Raw genomic sequence first — 19,925 nt, 5'->3', positions numbered from 1 at the left:
AGTTATCAGAGACGAACCCCTACGTCTGAGCTCCTAAGATACTAGTGGGGAATACGCCTAAGATACTAGTGGGGAATAGAGACATGACAGATGGGGCACGATGAACAGGAGGACATTTGTATTTTGTGCTTATCTTTATTAATGAATTAAAACATCATCAGATCCAGCGGACCTAGATGGGAAATGTAATATGGAACCAAAATGCAAAAATAATATTTTAACGTTTTGCAGGCGTGATGGGGTCAGGTGGGGCTTGAAAATTCCCCACCTCTAAAGTAGGGAATGACAGAAAAAGTTTCAGAACCACTGGTCTAGACAAATGTTTCAGTGTGTGTGTGTGTGTGTTTGTGTCTAACAGATATGCTATGTTTTGCAAGAAACACTCACACTGGTTGAGTTGCAAAGAGACTGTATTGAATCAGCACAAGAGGGATATCCTCTGTAAGGTTCTGCTGTCTTCACTAGTTTCCTACAGAAGCGGATACACTTTTCTCCAGCATATGCACTCTACGCTAGCTTGGCGAAGCCCACTCTGCCGTTGCCCTGGTCGAACACAGAGTAGAACTGCCTGAGGAACACGTCACCTAAGATCCAGTAGGGAAGGCCATTCCTGTACTTCGCACTGGAATGCTTGATCCCACTCGAGCAGTGGCCATCTGAATCCTGTGCATTCAACAAGGCATAGCATGTTTAAGGCAAGGCAAGGCCATTTTGTTCATATACTGTAGCACATTTCTTACAAAGACAGTTTAATGTGCGTTATATCATCAGTAGAACACAGCAAGCAAATCACAACATTTAAAATATAGTAAGTAGTCAAGTGAATAAGAGCAAATATTAAAAAACAATAAATAAAGTAAATGTAGTAAAGTAAGTGAGATAAAAATAAGAAGATAGCATAAAAGCAAAAAAGAACCAATACAATATAGTAAAAGAGGGACAATAGGTAAAATACATAAAAAATAAATAAATAAATAAACAAAAGTAAGGTAAAATACATTTAAATAAAAAGGTATATTGAAGGAACCGTATGTAAGATTGTGGCCAAAACTGGTACTGCAATCACTTTCAAATGACTGTAGAGCGGTGTATCCCCTTTCCCTCCCCCTGACTGGCAGAGCTGGCAACCGGATGCCGAAACACTACTGACTTCGTGATTAGTAGATAGGTGGAGGTGGCGCATCAGGTCAAAACACAACATCAACATCAGTTGAGGGCTGCAACTTAACTTTTTAAATGACAATATCCTGGCCGGACTACTGTTGTCAGTGATATAAGTATTTAAAATAAACATGATTTCTTAATGTTTAGTGACATATCAGGGCCATTTTATGATTAATTGAAATACATTTCTTACATACAGTTCCTTTAAAACGCATTTGATAAAAAAAAATAAGAAAATGAATGAAGATAATGAAGATAAATGAATAGTTTATGTCATTGGTCATAGTAGTTGAATGTGTGCAGTACACTCATTGTTCTCAGGGAGAGACTACAGTATATCCAACACATGTGCCCTATAAGAAACTGCACATCACTGAGTCTTTCGCAGCTTCTTTGTAGATCTTACCTGAAGTACGTATGCAGATGGGGGTAGGTGGAGGTGAGCTCCGTTCATGATGAAGGTGAGTGTTGGCCCACTTCTTGCTACGCTACAGTCAAACAAATACTACAACAAGGGAGCAAACAGAGGCCTAGTTACTCAAGCATGTTTGCTATTCAGTCAGTTGCATATTACGCAATGGGATTGTTACCGGTACATTGTTGTCAAGTCCAGTGGATCAAATACATGTGGAGCTGTGTAGGACTCTGAGATTTATTTATTTAAATCAGGTTTATAGGCCAATGAGACTGCAAGCATACTTGCGTATACACAATGAATTTGGTGGTGCTCGGGGAGCAGTGACGGGTTAGCTGCCTTGCTCAAGGGCACTTCAGCCATGGATGTTGGCATGGGAGAGCAGTTCTCAACCACTTCCCCTGCCCACATTCTTCCTGCTGGTCGGGGATCGAACCGGCAACCCTTCGGTTCCAAGCCCGAAGCCCTAACCAGTAGGCCACGGCTGCCCCACATTCAGGTTGATGTGTATAGTTAAGGAATATATCAGGCATTGTCCAAAAATGTGGTGAAACTTGACTTGAGCATCGCTCACCCTCGTACTATGCTTGAAAGTCATTACTTATAGCCTCAGACATTAGGGCAATGGGTTGATTTAGGAATTTTAAATCATAAGCTCAAATTTTCCTTTGAAATGGTTCATGGGTTCTCAAACTCTATTCATTTTAATATATTTTAATATATCATATCATATCATATCATATCAAATCATATCATATCATATGTGTTTGTGTTTTGCATAGGAAGGGAGTATCCCACCTTACCACTGTTGTCCTGATAGGCACCCAGGTGGCTAAGAAGTTTATCTACATACTGTGGAGGCGCCTTCAACAGAGAGGTGCCAGTGTCCACGATGGCAGAGCAGCCTTTGTTGCACCAGCCTGTGGACACGTGGTTCACCTCAAACCTTAAGAGAGAATCGGTGAAACATATTTTGTGTGATGTACTGTATATGGAGTCATGCAGCCGTTATTTTCCGTTAAAAGAAAGTTGAGCTGAGCTTGTCACAGACAGACACAATTTATATCAGCTGTGTCAGATGAGAGCTGTACTCAGAGTAACATAGCTTAATACAGGTCGTCAGGGTTTACCCATCAAACACCAGCTGCCAGTGGCTGTGCTGTGCCACAGGAACCCAATGGATCTCTCCCTGATAATGAGCGGGATCGGTGCCTCCAAACACAGCCTCACTGCCCTCCGAGTCGCTGGAAAAAGGTGACAGGGTTATAATTTACAAGCTGCACCATATATCCCTCTGTATACCATACAACAACTGCAATGTAATTGTATCGTCAGTGATTATGCAACAAATAAGCAGTAGCATTGCACCCGCTTAGATAGAATGCAAAGACAGGCTCCTCGATGAGGCCCTCCTGGATCATGGTGTCCACAATAGTTTGCTGGTCAGATATGAAAGCCAGGCCCATGATGCCATCATGTAGAGGTCGGGCAAAATTGCTGCCTGGCTCTGTCACGCTCAGCCCAATCTTCTGATTAGTGACTGTGAGTTCTCCCATCTGGGAATGAAGTTAAGACTTACATGATTAGTTTCATTGTTATGCTTACATGCACAAACCTGTTTGGTTTATTACTAAAATTGGTATATTACTATATTTGGTTTATTATTAAGGATTTTTTTGATTTGCGGACTCCTTAGATGACTCTTTAGACAAGTAATGGTTATAGAGAGATCTTTCTTACTGAGACAGTGTCGTAACCAATGACCCCTGTGAGGCTTCCAGATCCATACTTGATGGAGAACTGTTGTCCGTTACTGTAGTAGGTGGAGGATTTATGGGGGTTGAAGAGTGGATGGTGCGCTGCAAGACAACTCCGGGATTAATAGCAGAAACACATGAGCATGCAGCAGGATATGGTGTCAAAACCAGAGCCAGGGGGAAAAGCACAAGTGTGCCTACCCTGTGTAATTACAGCCCGTGTGCCTGGCTCCCATTGTGATCCCCTTTAACGGCCCAAGCGTGTAGCACAAGTTGGAATTCCTAATCGAACGCCAGAGGTTTGATGACTAACGTGCCTGAAATGCCTCGCAAGCCCCAAGCATTCATTGCATTCACACAGCTTCATTTATTTACAGTAGGCCTATCAGCCGCTGTGATTTTAATCACACTTTGTGGAGGGAGCGGACAAAGCAGGCCATTGTTTTGAGACGTCAGCTCAGAGATATGGCTACTCGTGTGTCTCCTGAAGCAATGTGGCACGATGACTAAGCTTTAAGATAACCCACAGAGCTGTACAATTACTGCAATCGTAATCGCAATATGAACCAATGCAATTACCCAGTTGCAAAAGCTACTGCAGGTCCCAAATCATGCATATATCATGCATAGATATTTTCCCCAATCATCAGCCCTGCTAGCCAGCTGATCATGTAAGCTTTTACAGGTCAAGTTTTGGTGTGGAACGTACTGCAGGCATGACTCTTGCAATAGATGGAGTTGATCCAAAGGGTTGTGGATCCTGTGTCAAAGTGGACGTAGAAGTTCTGGGCTGGGGTTCCCACGCTGATCTTGCCAAAGTAAGACATCTGTAGACAGAGACAGGGAGAAAAACAAACAAGTGTTAGTAGTCGGCATGTATTTTCTGCAAAGCAGTGCTGTTTAGGCCTGCTGTACACCTACAGAGATTGATATCTCTTTTTGAAGACATGCACATAAAGGAAATTACTTTGGTAATGGTATAAGGAACTAGCCTGGGTGTTCCCATGCTGCCTTGCGCGCGATTTGATTCACACTGCTAAGGCAGCCTGGAGACCATGGAGCAAATTTTCGCCTGAGATAGGAAACCAATCACAGAACAGGGGGGAAAGCAAGACGATGATGAGCTATGCACAGACGCATTTGATAGACATCCGTGGCACCCAATAAACGGATCTGGGCATTTTTTTCAAAAACGAGAAAAGGAACGTTTGGTTCCCAGACCACATCTCATTGAGAAGTGGTGGCGCTAGCCAGGCTAATTAGGAACAGTGAAATCAGAGTATTTCAAAGATCATCTCATTCTTGTTGGTATAGGAAAGCATTTTTTTTTAACATCAAATGGTGCAGCTAAGGTGTGTGTAAGATGTCCTCACATCCTGCTGGTTGATCAGGTTTTCAGTGTAAACATTGTCTGCACTGAATTGACGATGCTTAATCAGGTCTTCCAGTACTCCTCTGTTTCGAAGCTCCTCATAAATGGATTTGCGACTACTAAGAGGTACTCTGGAAGAGAAAACAGTGCATCACCTTTTCTATCTCATTATTAGTAGTTTGCATGGACAAGATTTGTGTGGTCTGTATGAACTGACAGTCAGATCCCTTGAGCACTCTCCCCTTCTCTTTTTACCTCTCTCAGTCTCTGTTTGTATATGTAACTGTGTTTGCCCAATTGCGTGGATCAGCCCTGCATCCACCCAGACTTGAACATGCAGCACCTCGGATTGGGAGGCACTGTGCTAGCAAGCCAAAACTAAAACCCAATCCATAGGTGATAGCATCTCTCACTAGCTCATCTCTTAAGGTGTCAAAAGGGAGATTTACGACACAGCTTTTGGAATCCAGCTGGCTGCAAATTACAGCCACCAGATTGTACCAGCTGATTACTGTTACATATTCACAGGTTCTGTTTCCTGTCAACTTTCAAAGTAACATTCAAAATGATTTCTTATTCACAGACCCATACTCTGGTTACAGAAGTTATGAGGCAGCAGATTTCCAGATACTGTACACGCTAAGCTTGGACCTCATGTCCTTCTAATCTTACCTCAACAGTCCCTCAGCAAAAGCAAGGCACAGCAAGCTGAGAATGAAATGCTTCATGGTTCTTTGGAGGTCTGATTGTTTTCAGAACAGCGGTGTTGTGCACTGCAGTTCTTTATAAGCATGAGTGATCCAACTCATCAGTATCATAATGGCTATAGATAAGATATGGAGCTTTTCAACTGCGTGTTTATGTGTTTTTTATCAAGTTAGCATGTGCTTTATCAGGTGATTCGTTTTCCCTTCTAATTTCACAAACGAACATTACTTGGACTGATAAGAACAATCTTATTAGTTGGAGCTGGAATCAGTTGCTGTGATATACTGTGCTATCATAGATGTCATTGAACTTCACCTTCAGTTTCAACAGGTGCACAGTGCCTATGAATCAGACTCACGAATATTACAGAGAGGAGTAAACCACATGTCCATCATTTCTCAAGTGATTGGCATCTGGCCAGAGAATATCACATGTTGATCTGCTTCTCTTCACTAGAGCTGATTTGCTCCAGGGAAGGGTTAGAAAGACTATCCTCTTCACATAAAAGAGTGAAATAAAAGTTAATGTCAGTAGTTATAAAAGTAGAAAATCTATCTAAGATATGAGTCTTAATACCCATTAGCTCTGGCCAGTAGCTTTGTTTCTCTGCCTTTGCTCCAGAAATCCACTAAAGTGGCAGTTACTGTTTAAATTCTTACAGTAGATACTGAGCAAAATATTTGGATTTCCATTACATTTTTGGTTTCCTCTTCATAAAGGAGAGACATAAGGGAAGACATAAAGGAAACTGCATTTACCTGAGGTCTGGTCCCATTATAGTATGCTTTAGGATGAGCACACAAATGAAAGAGTTGGATTTGGATTTGGCAAGAGTTGGATTCCATCTCCTTTTTATTCATACCAACTCAGTGCTGCCAGTCAAAGCAGTAGTGCTGTCTCTCCTCTCTCTTTATCTCCCCCTGCTAAATGGTTTAGCTGAATACCTGTGGTCAGATGCCTGCTCGGTTGTTTTAAGCATAGAGAGACAAACACTCCCTGCAGAATAGAATTTTTCAATTCACCTGATTATTGTGTGCTTCCACATGCACTATGAGTTATTGTATTATGGAGGCTGGTTGGCTAAAGTGTCACATGAATTCTTTGGGTTGCAGTGAGCCCAAACTCTGTTCTGTGTTCTCTGTGCTGTGCTGATTGTGAGTGAAATCATAGTAAGAGTAAAGGAGGGCTTCTTGTGTGGTTTGACCAGACTTTCTAATGAGGAGACACAGCACTGTAACGCCAATATGGTAGTTGTCTACACATATCCCACCCCTTCCATGGCAAAAAAGTCAACATGTGAATACATTGTGCCAATCATGTGCGTTATGAATACATTGTGCCAATCATGTGTTGTGATCTTGCCGCTAGACCAAGGTTGGTGTCGTGATGCCTTCCACACACGTATTTCTGCCAAAATATGCCCGATAAGTGCCAAAAAAGTGTTACAATATGGCCACTGAGTGGAGGGACTTGCCTAAAAGGACTTTGGTTTGACCACAACTTTTAAGTTCTTATGGAGTGAGTGAAAGACAGTTGATGAAAGCTGATGAGACGCTGATCTCTGTCTGTAGTAGCTATGAGGTGCTCTGGGGTCTGACCACACCATCAAGATTACCGTCACTCACATGACCTGACAGCATGTACTTTGCTGCATTCACTCAACGCTTTCTAGTTCCACCTTAGCTCTTGCCAAAAAAGTATTATGGATAATGCAGCATCCCATCTCATGAATATTCCTTTTCTATAACTGAGAGGGGTTTGGCCACATCAACTCAATCATAAAGATGGTTTGAGACCCTGGGAAAAAAGTAGATGTGAGCATTGAGGTTTCAACATTGTAATTATTATAGGTCTATGTCTAGGTCTTATTATAAGTCTAGGAGGAAGCCAGATAAGGATACATTGCTATATGCTGGATATCGCCAGCATCACATAGAGAAAGCACACCACTACCAGTGTGTAGTCTTTACCGTGAACCCTGCTCCTCGAACCACAAAACAACTGAAATACCACAGGTATAAGTATATATACTCTTTTGATCCTCTGTGGGAAATTTTGTCTCTGCATTTATCCCAATCTGTGAATTAGGGAAACACACTCAGCACACAGTGAGGTGAAGCACCCACTAATCCCGGTGCAGTGAGCTGCCTGCTACGACAGCGGCACTCAGGGGAGCAGTGAGGGGTTAGGTGCCTTGCTCAAGGGCACTTCAGCCGTTCCTACTGGTCGGGGTTCGAAACGGCAACCCTCCGGTTACAAGTCCGAAGCCCTAACCAGTAGGCCACGGCCAAGTGAAATATCTCTAATGACCATTGTAAACAAAAGCCTATCTCTACAGTAGATGTGTATGTGAATAGGCCTATTGTATAACTGATAAGAACTAACAATCAAGGCGCATGTTCCACAGACTTCAGATGAGAATGACTTTGGTGCTGAAAGTTTAACCTTCAGTTTTGCCCGTTTGGTTCCTTAAATTTGAACATATCATTTATTAAAGGCCCTTACCGTGTGCAACTGCTTCATGTGAAAATACGTTTTTTCTTTTAGGCACTTTAGCTTGCTGAAATTTATAAAGATTGTGTGCCATCTGATACAGTGTGGTATACTACGTGAGGCGCAGGGGCGGACTGTGACCAAAAATCGGCCCTGGCATATTTGGCCCAAGCGGCCCTCAAATCGGTCAGGCGCACCTAATTAAATACACAATCTTTGCATTACCCTTAAATATGTATGTTTCAACTGTCATGGAGCACTGAAAGTGATGTAGGCCTCATTGGCTATCACCATGGCTATCACTCTGACCAATCAGAGGTAGCCATAGAGCACATGATCTCCATATTCAAGTAGGCTATACAAGCAATTATTAAAGAATAGTTTCTGCTTGAATTCAAAGTATCATTTCAAATGATTCAATAGGCTACATTTAAACTATATAATGCTCTATTGGCAGCAGCACCAAACAATTACTGAAGACGTTTTGTAGCCTACATTTCCGTCAGTCTACAGTGTTTTAGCCCATCTTTACCATGATAACCCTTTCGACACTCTACTTTGAGAGACCAACCACCACTCATGCCTATGGCAAGCCGATTGAGCATTTATTCAGATATCTTGATATCAGGCATAATTGTCATGTACATGCAAGCCATTTCTGTCCACTAGTTAACTAGTGAGCCTTTTCTGTGTGAACTAGTTAACTAGTGACAGCCAAAATGCTCACTAGTTAACTAGTAAGGCCCAAATTCTCTCTAGTTAACTAGTTCATATGTTTCCTATCTTACTAGTTAACTAGTAATGTTCAGCATGTTCACTAGTTAACTAGTGGACTCTGAAATGTGCACTAGTTAACTAGTTTAAAGACTTCTATATTTTACTAGTCAACTAGTAAGGTACAAAAATGTTTACTAGCTGACTACTGAATGTCAAATTCCCACTTGTTAACTTCCATGTAATTTGGCCAACCGCTTGGGCATTTATTCTGATATCTTGATATCAGGCCAATATGCAAGCCATTTTTGTCAACTAGTTAACTAGTGAGACATGTTTGTGCACATATTAGCTTCACTAGTTACCTAGTGAAAGCCAGAAATGTCCACTAGTTAACTAGTAAAGGCCAAAATGCATACCAGTCAGCTAGTTGAAGGCTTTTGGGTCTCACTAGTTAACTAAAAATGTGCACATGTTTACTAGTGAAGGCAAAACTCCTCACTAGTTAACTAGTTGGAGTAGGTCAATGTCACTAGTTAACTAGTGAACCATAAATGGCTTACTAGCTAGCTAGGTGATGGCAGCAGGCTCACTAGTTAACTAGTTGATGCATCCTTTGTCCAAACTAGTTAACTAGTGAGGTCATAAATGTATACTAGTAAACTAGTTGAAGCCTAAATTCACACTAGTCAGCTAGTGGCGCAGAATTAAAATTAGGAGGCGGAGAACTCTGGAAATTAAGGCTTTCTATTGGCTCCCTATGTCCAAATAGAACATGACAACCAATCACAGTGCAGAATTTCACAAAATCCCACCCACAACATTTGCATGTGGCACACAAGTTAACATGCTGGCCAAAGGAACTTTAACTAGTAAACTAGTAGCTTCAATGTGACACTTACATGTAAACTAGTAAAGGCAGAACTGCTCACTAGTTAACTAGTGAAGACACAAATGCCCACTAGTTAACTAGTGAGGTCTAAAAAGTGTCACTAGTTTACTAGTGTGCACCAAAACACCCACTAGTGAACTAGTGATGGCAATTTCCATTCGACTAGTTAACTAGTGAGGTGCAAAAAGTGTCACTAGTTTACTAGTGTGCCCCAAAATGCCCACTAGTTAACTAGTGAAGGCCATTTCAGCCACACTAGTTAACTAGTGAGATGCCAAAATGGTCACTTGTTAACATGTAAAGGCCAAAATACCCACTAGTTTAGTAGTGAGGGTGTTGTGGGCCTTACTAGTTAACTAGTGGCATGTATATTTTGTTCACTAGTTAACTAGTTACACCTAAAAAGAGAAACAAGCTGACTGTTTTTGTCCACTAGTTAACAAGTGGAACAATTGAAGTCTCACTAGTTTGCATGTGTGGCAGTGAAGCAGCTCACTAGTTAACTAGTGCCTGAAACGGCTATTATGCAAATTCTAATGAGAGGGTGGGTAGAAGACTCCTATTGGGTATTATGTAAGAATCCCACCCAGTCTAAATGTAAATTTACTGTTCATAGCCTCGCGATCAGGTCCTGATGGGTGCCCCTAGTGGCTAAAGTGACACACTGCTCTGCAACGGTACTTCAGTATAGATCAGGGGTGGGCAAACTGCGGCCTGCGGCCTGCTAAGCACTTTCATCCGGCCCGCCGAGCATTTCATTTAGTTATCAGGCTGCTCGCTATTTTTTTCCTGCGATAGAGACGACGTTGGTTAGCTTTACTGCAAACTGCTTTTCACTCTCCTTAGATAACATTTACAATGTCAATGTCAAAACATCATGTTAAACTAAGTTAACTCTTAGTTATCTCCTTTGGAGCAGATCTAACGTGAACATTATGCAATCCATTTAACCCTTAGAACCCTAAGCTGTTTTTAGGGCATTTTCACTACCTTTATTCATAAGGATTTATTCTGGTCATTGTAAGTGCCACACACACATATTATATATTTTTTTTTCAGCAGAGTCTAGGCTATACAGATCTGCCATCATTTCATGTATTAGTACTAGCATTGATTTTATTTTGATTTTTAAAGAATTAAAACATAAAAAGCTTATTATAAAAATTCTTATATTTCGACATGTATCTCACCACAGCAAGCTCATAGCTCTACATGCATTTCATGTGTGTGTAGGGCAGACTTAACCTGACCCTAGCCAGATGAATGTCGTTCCGCTTAGCTCCGCCTAGCTTCACTCACATCCATCTGGGACCTCTTCCATTGAGAGTGATTTCTCCAACCAACTTTATGGTTTAGCCAATCAGGACGCAGGGCGGGAGTTTCATAGATGTGACAGCGTAGAAGCGACTGTGAGTCTGTTATTAGCTTCACGGGTTGGCTTTGATGTGAGTGGTTGAAGTAGCACGTCAATAGATGACGGACAAGTGGCTTATTCAATCATATGCAAGCATTTTTTGATTAGGCCCAGCTTTCTGAAGCAACACTTCAATGGATCGGTTCCAGATGGATGAGTGGAGCTAGGCGGAGCGAAATTCATCTGGCTATTGCCAGGTTAGGGCAGACTGTCCTGAAACGGGCAATATAATTGCCATGTTGGAGGGATACTCTGGGGCTGAGCAATTTACAGAAATATGTGGTGTGTGATTTACAGAAATAAATGCCATTTATTTATTTAGTTATTTAAATGACCTTTCTGCGCTCCATATCTGTGACACAAACTGATCTGACCTGATTTGACCCGAGGTTGCGTGTTAGCCAGCGTGTCTATGATGTATGCACTCATAATGATTCTCAACTTTTTACTGGATTGCCATGAACAAAGTAAAGGCAAAAAAGCTGTTTCTTTGTTAAACAAATTGGGATGCAATGTGAGCCTTGAATTGGATGCCATGCAGGAATTTGCTAGGATCTCAAAACCAGATTATGAACATGCTTTGCTATCGAGAAACACACAATAGCGTTGGATTATGCTTTGCCACAAAAACAGACAAAAACGTGGGGTAAGTCCAGCAATATGAAGTTATTATTTTGCTGTCACTTCGTTTGTGGATGTACAGAAGGATGTACTTGGTATCAAATGATAGCTCTGAGTCTCCTCTTTCATCTGACATGCGTGCCATATCTATCCGATCACGGGTCCGCGAGTAATTCAAACGAGAGTAATGGGTGTGCAGCGTTGGTTTGTGTTATTATTGCGTTATTATTTTGCAGTCACTTCGTCTGTTTTTATAAGCCAGAAGGATCGATATACATGGTACCAATGGATAGCCCTGTGTCTCCTCTTTCATCTGATATGCTTGCCATATCGACGCGATCATGGGTTCGCGAGTAATTCAAACGAGAGTAATGGGTGCACAGGTGAACGCAGAGAAGTATAGACTGTAAATATGTTGCAATTTGATTTAATTTCATGATTTTTTTTAATTTTTTATACTTGATCGTACAGACAAGTGTGTAGTCTCTTTGGAAAGCCCCACTTCTGCTCTGTCATGCAATAAAGGTTTCATCTCGCTGCGATGAACAGATCCGGAGCAATTTAACAGAGAAGAAAGGGTGTGTTTTTTGACGCACTTTGCGTCAATCTGGTTCTAAGGGTTAATTGGGAATGCGTCTGCACTCACGAGAGGGAGAGAGAGCCGCAGGTTCCAGCTGGCTTGTGATTGTTGATAATTGATATCTCCTTCTTATAAGAAAGTTTTAAAAGGAAATCATGCAGGCAACAGTAGTTCCCACTACTGACCATTTAAAAACTGTGAGAGGGCCCAGCCTTAGGTACAGCACTAGCCATAGCGGAGCAGGCAGAAGATCATTGAGAAATAAACGTGAATTAAAGCGACTGTCTTAAAGCGACAGTGCACAATTTATACATTTGTTAAACAGCATAAAATTAGCAGTATTTTTAAGCAATTCATATTTTAAAACAAATACTTTTCATACTAAATTATAGGCTATAAAAAATATTTTTTTTATGCGTGTGGCGTGGGGGGGGGGGGGGTTGTTGTGCGGCCCGCCGGCCAATTTTCAAAACCCAATGTGGCCCTTGAGCCAAAAAGTTTGTCCACTCCTGGTATAGATAGTAAAGCAGAGCCTGCAGTATGCAGTAGGCCTATCTCATATTCTGTCAAAATGGTTTTTAATAATAACAGGGAAACCCCATGCTTTAACAAGTGAGCTCTTAGTGATCCACACCAAAGATTCAAGGGATCAATTTTAATATTATTCTTTGTTTATTGTTGCTAGGCAACCACAGACATAAATGTATCCATTCAGTCACGCTTTTCTGATTAATAACTGAAAAACACATTAACTGATCTGAGTACTGAGTGTATCATATTCATTTCACTTTTCCCCTTATAACCCTTATTACTACAGTATTTAATGAAAACCCCCGTAAAACATAGTTTGCCCCGCACCCATGCTGCACTGCGCAGACCTGAGGCGCTTGAACTAGCCCTCAGGCCCACTGCTCGGGTTAGCCCGTCATGGCGGCTTGCGCGCCATTCAACTATCCCCAAATAAATGCTGCTTGGACTTAAACTGTGGGGCGAAAACGGACGACACAACCAAAACCAAAGAAAAATGGGCACAGCAACCAGGATTTAACCTGCTCTACCCGGTGAATGTAAGTTTATTAGTTTACAGGGTTAATAGTGCCGTGGTCGGGGAAAACAAGTGCGAGTTTCAGTGTTTGTGTTCGCGTGAATGGATGTTTGTGTGTGGTCGCGTGTGGCTGTTTGTTATGTTTGTTACCATGTCTGCGTTTATCGTTGTGTGTGTGTGTTATTGTGTGTGCTTTTACAGTTCCTTGCATGTACTGGCGCTTTACCTTCCCCTTCTCCTAGATTGCAGAGCATCGGCAATCTGGACAGGTAATCAGCCAGCAGATTCTGCTTTCCGGCTTTGTGTCGTATATGGAATTTGTAGGGCTGTAGTGTGAGATACCATCTGGTCACTCTCGCATTGTTATCCTTCATTGTCTGGATCCATGTGAGAGCTCGATGATCTGTATCCAGATCAAACTCTCGACCCAACAAGTAATATCGTAGACTCTCCAGTGCCCACTTACAGTGGGCATCGCTTTCAAATGACCACTTCATTCGCGCATTACGCGGCGTGAAGCTGCGAGAAGCTTTAGTACCACTTTCAGCCACTGTGCGTCGCTCTGCCACTGTACATCGCTCTGCCTGCCGTCCCTTACATAATTGTTGCCGAGAGTAATCCCAGCCTACGAATTCAATAACAAAATAAATCATGCATAATTAAACATTACCTCGATTTAGGCTACTTGGGTATGGCTTAAGGCTTGACTACACGAAAATCGAAATCGAAATTTGCCGTCTACATTATTGTCAGTGTTGGGGTTAACGCAACTACGCAAATCAAAACAGTGGTGTGATAATTGAGCCAGTAGAGAAATAACTGTTCAGAATTAATCTGTAGCCTTGGGTAGGCTTCTGCAGAAAACAATGTTGTTGCCGATTTAATACTATCTGGCGACGTTTTTAACAGGCTACGCAATAGAGGCTTAGACAACTATGACCCACGTTTTGGTTTCGTAAATTAATTTGCCCTACTTCTTGACTGCAATGTAGTCAATTGACTGCTTGACATGTCATTTTTATTTTTCTGTAAACAATTACATCTGCTTTATGCCGCAGAATTACATTCATATTTGGCTGACTGCAGACGCGCCACTTCCCTCCCCATATTCCAATATTAAGATAGTATAAAGTGCTTTTTGTATAGGCTACTATCATAAAAAAAAATAGTTAAAACGAATAGCTATTTGCAATTTGACAAAACACTGGTCCTCATTTTGCGAATGCGAGGACGATATGAGCCTGTTGCATTTAGTTAGATGTCCGAGTCACACATAATGTTTGAAAACCACTGGCTCGTAATCACAATAATTTAACACACGACAGTTGGATAACCTACTTCATCATGTCCCCATGCCTACATTTTTGTGAGTAGCATAGAGATCGTTAAAAACAATAAAGTATGGCTCTCCGTTTGGGACATCGAAAACTTTTTTTAATTTTTAATAGACTACCGTCGAAGATGCTGACTTGCAAAAGCCTCGGGATAACACGTTATCTCCACTATCATCAGTCATGCCCCTTGATCAAAGTGGGGAATGAAATAAAAGTTTGATAACCACTGGCTTAACAAGTTACCTGCAGTCCAGAACACAGAATCTATTGCAATATTCTGATGATCGGCGATGATATCGGCAAATGTTTGTTTTCCAAAGTAAGAATTTCACTTCACCATGCACCTTCGACAATACCTGGCCTACCTGGTATCATTACAAACATTATTCTGTGTCCTAAAACTGGCATATTTTATGGCATTGTGTCATGTAAGTTCGTTGCAAAATCTAGAGAAATGTGTGAGGTGGTCAGCGGGGGACAATTGAGACACACATTGGATTGTGTTATTACTTGAACATTCCACACTATCCACAGCTGTGGTAGGCCTATCAGGGGCAGGAGGATTACTGTCAGCGCAGGCTTTATATAAAATTCTTCAACAGAAGGCCTCGAATGTTGTCTTGTTTGTGGAGCGCTTTGCTTCGCTTCTGTAATCTCGGCTTCATTGAAAATGAGGGCTTCCCTCAATGACCCTCCGAGAATAAATAAAGGTTGAATGAATGAATGAATGCAGGCTTGCCCAAAATAAAGGCATGTGGTTTGCGCAGCCTACAGTAAATAACAGACCCGCCAGAATGTGCGTTATGATGCTTTTTTACGAGCAAGATGTTTTTGGTACCCTACGCACACTGCATGTTCTTAAATAACAATGATCATCAGTAATATTCGACCATTAATTTGGGTAAATGGGCAAGCGTGACCACCTTGATTGGCTGATTGGCTGATGATTGTAACGCGGGCATGATTCCAAACACCTCCCTTACGATGATGAGTGACAGGTCTCAGAATGCGTGCGCTACACAAGGACGGAAGATGATGAATAACTGGGGCCGTAGGCTATTCACAAAGGCTTTTATCTTACTACTAGGAGTAGGCTACTCCTAAATCGCACTTAAAGATTTTAGATTGGAGTTTTCTCTTAAAAGTTATTCACAAAGCCTTTCAGACAACTCCTAAACTAGGAGTGAGTCTTCGTGGCTATGGATGACGTCATTACTCATGCACGAGCTTGACTGAAGTGACCACCTTGATTGGCTGACGATTGTAACGCGGGAATTCCAAACACCTCTCTTCCGATGATGACTGACAGGTGACAGGTCGGAGAATGCGTGCGCTACACAAGTAGTGTGAAGGACGGAAGATGATTAATAACTGAATAAAAAGGCCTAGCCTAAATGAATAAAGAGTAAGGCAAAACAAATAGCTTAGTAGCCTAATGAAACATAGGCCTATGGATTGATGCAGTAGCCTACCTTTGCAACATTTATTAAATTAATCTGTCACCATATCCCTAGGCTACGTTTGCAAAGAGGAGAACATTTTAATTTGATTCACAATGAAACGTTACATTTCATTTCCATGTTAACAATGAGTAGTTTGTGTTGTTGGTGGCGTTATTGCATCCCTTTTATGAATGCAAAATTGTTCCCTCGCAATTGGAAGCTCCTGTTGCGCATAGGCTATTTCAAAACATCGCAACGTAAAATGCCACAAAAAAGCTGTTTATGAATAGGTCTTAGTTAGGAGTCCTCTCGACTTAAGCTGTCCCAGACTTAGGTGCTACTTTTAGGTCTAAAATGCTTCGTGAATTACTTTTTGTGAAAAAATTAGGAGTCCTAAAGTTAGGAGTGACACGCCCATTATTTTTAGGAGTTGCTCCTAAATTCGCCAGTTAGGAGCTACTTTTAGCCTTAAAATTCTTTGTGAATATGGCCCCTGAATAAAAAGGCCTAGCCTAAATGAATCAAGGCAAAACAAATAGCCTAGTAGCCCAATGAAACATACGGACTGATGTAGTATCTTGTAACATTATTAAATTATTCTGTTACTATGCCTACGTTTGCAAAAGAGAACATTTTAATTTGATTCACAATAATGTTACATTTAATTTACATGTTGACAATGACTAGCCTAGTTTTGGTTGTTGTTGGCGGCGTTATTGCATGTTAGTTATGCCTACAATGCAAAATTGCTTCCTCGCGATTGGAAGCTCCTGTAGCTGCATAGGATTTCAAAACCGCAGGTTTGTGAATAGGTCTGTGAGTAAGGAGTCCTCTTGACTTCTTTTAAGCTGTCAGAGGTGGGAAGGTGTGATTTCTTGGGGGAAGGGCCGGATTAACTGGGCACAATTGTCTGATGGCCCCCCTTCCCCCCAGCCAACGTGAATCGGGTGGTTAGTTAATAGGCCTATCGTGAAGATTTGTCCTGCCATCTAAGGCACGAGCGCATCTGTGAGGCCAAGCCTCACCAAGTAGCTCGTTTGTTTACAACTAACATTCCATTTAATTAAACTGCTTTATAGGCTATGCCGAAATAGTTTTCAACATTTTGAATATTAGTGTCGGGTGAATTGAAATGTTCTCAAAGTAGCCTTATGGCTGAAAGCTGCTTGGGACACCCCAACCCCCCCCTTCCTGCACTCATTGTTTCAAAAGGAGTAATTTTGGCTTTGTCAGAACTGAAGAGCTGTGGACGGCACGGCACGGTATGCCCAATGAAAATAAATTAACGCAACGCAACACAACACAACACAGACCCCGTTTCTCTCGCGTCAGTCACTGACATGAACGAAACACAGAACCCGCTTCTCTCACGGCAGTCACTGACAGTAACCTAGAATAAATGCATGGGGAAAAACACTTCCCCATGACAAAGACATCGTAAAACACTGAAAGTTAATATTTTGTCACTAGCAACATTCATCTGTCCTTTGTCAAATGTATTATGTTCCAAGTACCCTATGCGTAATTCTGCTTCATAAAGTTGAACAAATACATTTGCTTATTTCACAGAAAAATATAAATAGCCAGTCTACAGTGCAGAGTTGGTAAGTTATGGTAGGCCAACTTGCAGTGAACATACAAACAGGGGAAATTATTTCTCTTGCAGCTGAGTAGCCTCAGGTGCGCACGTAGACATAAGGCCGAACATGCAAGTGCCAATGAATCGTGCTCTCACGGCAATCGCGCCGTTAAACTTAAATAGGTTAACATCACTCTAAGTTCGCCTTCAAGCAAGGAAAACGATGATTTGAAGACATCTGTTTCGTTGGAAGGGCAATGGGTAGCAACAGGGCAACACAGAGACAGGCCCGATGGCAGGGCTGTTATGAGAGTATTAAAATATAGGATATTCTACGGGAAAACATTAAAACGGCAAGACAGCGGGGAAAGTTAAAATACGTGATAAACACGGAAAAAGTTGGCATGCATTGTTTCGGTCCCCGTGCACAGGGATTATTTGTCATACTATTAATCACATATGATTATTTGTGAAATTGTGCAAACAGGCGCAACACATTTGAAAAGGAAGGACTGGTAGCATGCAAGCTCACGGGAAAAATTGATTTAAGAATGTTATCACAAAGTGTGTGGTTGTGGCGCGGGCGGAAGACAATTGGCAGGGGAGGGTCATGTCTTTTTTTAACAATTCTGTCGGAGGGTCATTGAACAATTTCTAGCAGGCAAGAGAGGGTCATGCAACTTCCAACTGAAGCACTCAAAATTCCTCCGGTGGCCCCTTCCATAAATAACGATCAGTCCCTAGATTGCTGCTGGGCTATATGTCTTGGTTCTGTTAACAACTTAGCCTATCTCGCGGTTGCATCCATTACAAACAAACATGCAATGTGAACGTCTGGGATTGGGGAGAGCACTAAATGCTCTTCTGAATAAGCACGAAGTCAAACCTTTAAATGAAAAACACTCTTTAATAATCCAAAAAAATAAACCGCTAATGAAGTAAACTTGTGACCATCAAAAATCGTTTATCGCTCGTAACTCCGTGATACCAGGACGTAACAGGAAGGCATTTGGCTGAGCAACGGAGGTTAATATGCTCCATGTTTTGTCCAAATGATGACTGTCTATCATCGTTGCACTCGGAGAAAACGAATGTTTCATTCGTCCCCGTTTCAATCGTCCCGGTTGTACTTACTCAAAACGCAGATAGAACCTTATTATTCTAAGGTAGCGAAATAGCGTTCAGCATGATTCATGCCCAATTAATTCCCCCTGTTAAAGTGTTCGCCTTTGTAGTTTGGTTTCGTGATAGCCTATGATAAACGGCTTATGGCCAAATATGTGAAAACGTTAAAATACAGTAGGCGATAAACCCGGAAAAAGTTGACAGTGATTTTTTCATAATCACTTTGGAGGGTCATAGAAAAATTTATTGCTGGCGAGGGAGGGTCACGTCTTTTTGGACTAATGCTCCCCAAACTCCTCCGGTAGCCCCTTAAATAAATAACGAACAGTCCCTAATGAAGTAAACTTGTGACCATCAAAAATCGTTTATCGTCTGTAGGCCTAACTCCGTGATAACAGGACGTAACAGGAAGGCATTTGGCTGAGCAACGGAGGTTAATACTCTATATTTTGTCCAAATGATGTCTGTCTATCATCGTTGCACTCGGAGAAAACCAGAATGTTTCATTTGTCCTGCGTCTCTACGGCTGCAAACGGGATTCACTCGCAGTTAACCAAATATTTCTTTATTAGGGCAGGCATATTTCTGGCTATTACATTATTTCTAAACCAGTCTGCTAAAGTCTGTAGTGAAGTCTGTGTAGGGTTTTCCAGGCTCCATTTCTTTTTACGAGACACCCTGCTCACTTGAGCCATCTACCGGTTGTTTGGGTTGTTGCAGCATCTCACTGGAAAAATACAAATTAAAGTCGCGTGATACCGCGTGATCCCACGCGCGGACCGCGAGTGAAGCTGGCCAATTCGAAGCACTGCCCACTGTAATTGCAAGGCATTCCTTCTCAATTGTGGAGTACCGTTGTTCTCTGGGTAGCAATTTACAGCTCAGATACAGTACTGGCCTTTCTTCCCCTGGCTTCCCTTGCGCCAGGACTGCTCCAATTCCCACAGATGAGGCATCAACCTGCACCAGAAATCGCTTCGTGAAGTCTGCACTTTACATTACTGGAGAAGAGCACAGGCATGTCTTCAGGGTATTGAACGCTCTTTCACACTCGTCCATCCACTGCACCAGATTCCTTGTGGCTTTGCTGGTCAGGTCAGTTAGGGGTGCGGCGATGGTGGAAAATTTGGAGATGAAACGGCGGTACCACCCAACAAGACCGAGAAAAGACCTGACCTGCTTTCTGGTCCGAGGTCGAGAACTGTTCTTGATGGCCTCCACCTTGACGACTTGCGGCCGGACCTCTCCATGGCCAACGAGGTACCCCAGG

At 42.0% G+C, this 19,925-nt stretch overlaps 1 protein-coding gene across 1 annotated transcript; it reads right to left on the bottom strand.

Moving 5' to 3' along the window:
- Nucleotides 1-507: 507 nt before the first annotated feature.
- LOC121711947 (gastricsin-like) lies at nucleotides 508-5,436 on the bottom strand. Its single transcript, XM_042095846.1, has 9 exons — nucleotides 5,381-5,436; nucleotides 4,710-4,839; nucleotides 4,046-4,163; nucleotides 3,320-3,438; nucleotides 2,948-3,135; nucleotides 2,710-2,823; nucleotides 2,378-2,525; nucleotides 1,571-1,669; nucleotides 508-663 (listed from the first exon to the last, which is right to left on the bottom strand). The coding sequence occupies exons 1-9, from the start codon at nucleotides 5,434-5,436 to the stop codon at nucleotides 508-510; spliced, it is 1,128 nt and encodes a 375-aa protein (XP_041951780.1).
- Between the last annotated feature and the right edge of the window lie 14,489 nt (nucleotides 5,437-19,925).

The sequence above is a fragment of the Alosa sapidissima genome, chromosome 6, assembly GCF_018492685.1.
Source record: "Alosa sapidissima isolate fAloSap1 chromosome 6, fAloSap1.pri, whole genome shotgun sequence".
NCBI lineage: Eukaryota > Metazoa > Chordata > Actinopteri > Clupeiformes > Clupeidae > Alosa > Alosa sapidissima.
The sequence above is the reverse complement of the archived record's forward strand: the minus strand, read 5'-3'. Positions and strand labels throughout refer to the sequence as shown.

Bases quoted from the DNA above. Each gene is read 5' to 3' on its own strand.
- LOC121711947 (XM_042095846.1), bottom strand. From the start codon at position 5,436: ATGAAGCATTTCATTCTCAGCTTGCTGTGCCTTGCTTTTGCTGAGGGA. The intron at 4,840-5,380 runs GTAAGATTAGAA...TTTCTCTTCCAG, and splicing joins TTTGCTGAGGGACTGTTGAG to AGTACCTCTTAGTAGTCGCA. The intron at 2,824-2,947 runs GTGCAATGCTAC...ACCTTTTTCCAG, and splicing joins TTTGCATTCTATCTAAGCGG to CGACTCGGAGGGCAGTGAGG.